This window comes from Cornus florida, unplaced genomic scaffold (genome assembly GCF_030987335.1).
Source record: "Cornus florida cultivar Cherokee Brave unplaced genomic scaffold, ASM3098733v1 CherokeeBrave_3.0.0_Hap2_Chr01, whole genome shotgun sequence".
Lineage (NCBI taxonomy): Eukaryota > Viridiplantae > Streptophyta > Magnoliopsida > Cornales > Cornaceae > Cornus > Cornus florida.
The window spans coordinates 8,559,734-8,562,270 of NW_026775571.1; the positions used below are offsets into that span (position 1 = coordinate 8,559,734).

Genomic DNA, 2,537 nt, shown 5'->3' on the forward strand with positions numbered 1-2,537 from the left:
TGTCGTTTGTAAAGTTAACGATAAGGACTGTCATTCTATAAAATGAGAGATGGTAATCAGTTAATGAGATATACTACAGAAAGAAAAACATCAACCCAAAGAGATAGAGGCAAATTTGCATGAAACAACATTGTTAACCCTGTTTCAACAATATATCGATGCCTCTGTTCTGCTACTCCATTTTGCTCAGGAGTTTCTGGACAAGAGATATGCATTTCTATCCCATAATTTTTTATATGATGAAGGAAATCATTTGAATTAAATTCACCACCACCGTCGCACTGAAAAATCTTAATTCATCGATCAAATTGGTTCTCTACTAGCCTTTGAAATTTGAGAAAACAATCAAGGAATTCTGATTTTCTTCGTAAAGGATATAACCATGTGAACCTCGAGTAATCATCCACAAAAATTGCATAGAAACGAAACCGTTGATTTGAAGCCAAAGGGGCTGGTCCCCAAAGATCACAGTGAATTTTCTCAAGAGGGAAATTTAAAATTCTATTTGAAGAATGAAAAGGCAATTTACAACTCTTTCCCATTTGACAACTAACACATATGGAAGGTTTAGAAATCCAATGGGTGACATCAATAACTTTCTTTTCCTTTAACAAAGACAAAATCTTTGAATTCGGGTGTTCGAGTCGTTAATGCCAAAGGATTGCAGATGATCCGCCTTTCCTTATTGCACTAAGAGCCTCTTGAGGAATCCCATCTAGAGCATAAAGTTGACCTCACAAACCGAGATGTCTCTTCCGACGGCTTACTGGAAACTCATAGCGAAGCAATGCAAGATAGTCCAGCTGCCATCATCTCACGTCCAGAATGAATCCGACGGCCACCTGTTTATCTCAATGACTATGCGCTCACCACCACCTCTGATTGTGCGTCCCCATCTAAGCCTAAAACTTTAAAAATGACTCTAAAAGATTTACGATGGGTGACGCAATGGAAGATAAACTTCAAGCTCTCCATGACAATCATACGTGGGAACTAGTTCCCCGACCTTCTGATATCAATATCGTTGAATCAAAATGAGTGTGTCGTATAAAGTATCAAGAGGATGGTTCCATCGATTGTTTCAAGGCTCGACTCGTCACACAAGATTTTACTCAAGTTTTCAGAGTTGACTATGACGAAACTTTCAGCCTAGTAGTTAAGCCAACTACTATTCAACTTGTCATGGCTTTATCTCTTTCCTTTAACTGGAATATGAGACAACTTGATGTCAAGAACGCTTTCTTGCACAGTCATCTTAAGGAAACGTTATACATGGAGCAACCGTCGGGGTTCCAAAATCCAAATTTTTCTAATCATGTTTGTTTAATCAAAAAATCATTATACGGTTTGAAGCAAGCACCCAGTGCTTGGTTTAACCATCTCTCACAATTTTTGCTTCACTTTGGGTTCTATTGCAGCAAGGCTGATTCTTCACTCTTTATTTACTACGACAACAATATCACTACTGTCTTACTCATCTATGTAGATGATGTTCTTGTTGCTGGTAACAATGACACCTTCATTACAAATTTACTTTGCTCACCTTGGTCATGAATTTGCAATTAAGGATCTCGGTTCACTTCATTATTTTCTTGGTGTGGAAATTTGGCCTTTCTCTAGTGGTATTTTTCTATCTCAGAAAAAGTATATACATGATCTTCTTACTCGAACAAAAATGCTTGACAGCTTTTCCATAGCTACACCGATGATCATTAAAGAAAAGTCAGCATATTCTGATGTCGATCAAATTGATACCACTGCTTATCATAGCATCATTGGTGCTTTGCAATACTTAACCTTCACAAGACCTGACATCATTCATGCAGTCAATCGGGTATGTCAGCATTTTAACAATCCAACTTTAGTTCACATAAAGGCAGTTAAGCGAATCCTACGGTATCTTAAAGGAACCCAACATTTTGGGCTACGTTATCTTTCTCAAAGTTCTTCATCTTTGTATGGTTTTAGCGATGCCGACTGGGCTGGATGTCCAACTATAAGGAGAAATACTACGGGGTTTTGTGTTTTCTTTGGTGCAAACTGTGTTTCATGGTGTTCAAAGAAACAACCGACAGTCGCTCGATCTAGTTCGGAGGCCGAATATCAATCTATGGCCTCCACTACCGCTGAAATCACTTGGTTAACATTTTTGCTCAGAGACATTGGTATAACACTTTGTCAACCTCCTCAGTTATTTTGTGACAATATTAGTGCACTTCATATGTCTGTCAATCCAATGTTTCATGCTCGATCTAAACATATCGAGCTTGACTATCATTTTGTTCGTGAAAAGGTTGTTATGGGTACTCTTATTACATGATACATCCCTTCATCCTCATAACCGGCGGATATTTTTACAAAACCGTTACCCAAACAAGCGTTCACTTTCCTTCGCGACAAGCTGGGAGTCCACATTCATTCCCTCTCCATCTTGAGGGGGTGTGTTAAGGAAAACTATCCCTGTAATTATGGTGATGAATATACAGAGTTTGTTAAGGAAACAAATCCCTCAAATTATGGCAGTTTTACACGTTAAA

The 2,537-nt window shown here is 38.3% G+C and overlaps 1 protein-coding gene across 1 annotated transcript; it reads left to right on the forward strand.

The window, feature by feature from the left end:
- The first annotated feature begins 746 nt into the window (after positions 1-746).
- On the forward strand, positions 747-2,320 carry LOC132269105 (uncharacterized mitochondrial protein AtMg00810-like). Its single transcript, XM_059770145.1, has 2 exons — positions 747-884; positions 1,640-2,320. The coding sequence occupies exons 1-2, from the start codon at positions 747-749 to the stop codon at positions 2,318-2,320; spliced, it is 819 nt and encodes a 272-aa protein (XP_059626128.1).
- The last annotated feature ends 217 nt before the right edge of the window (positions 2,321-2,537 follow it).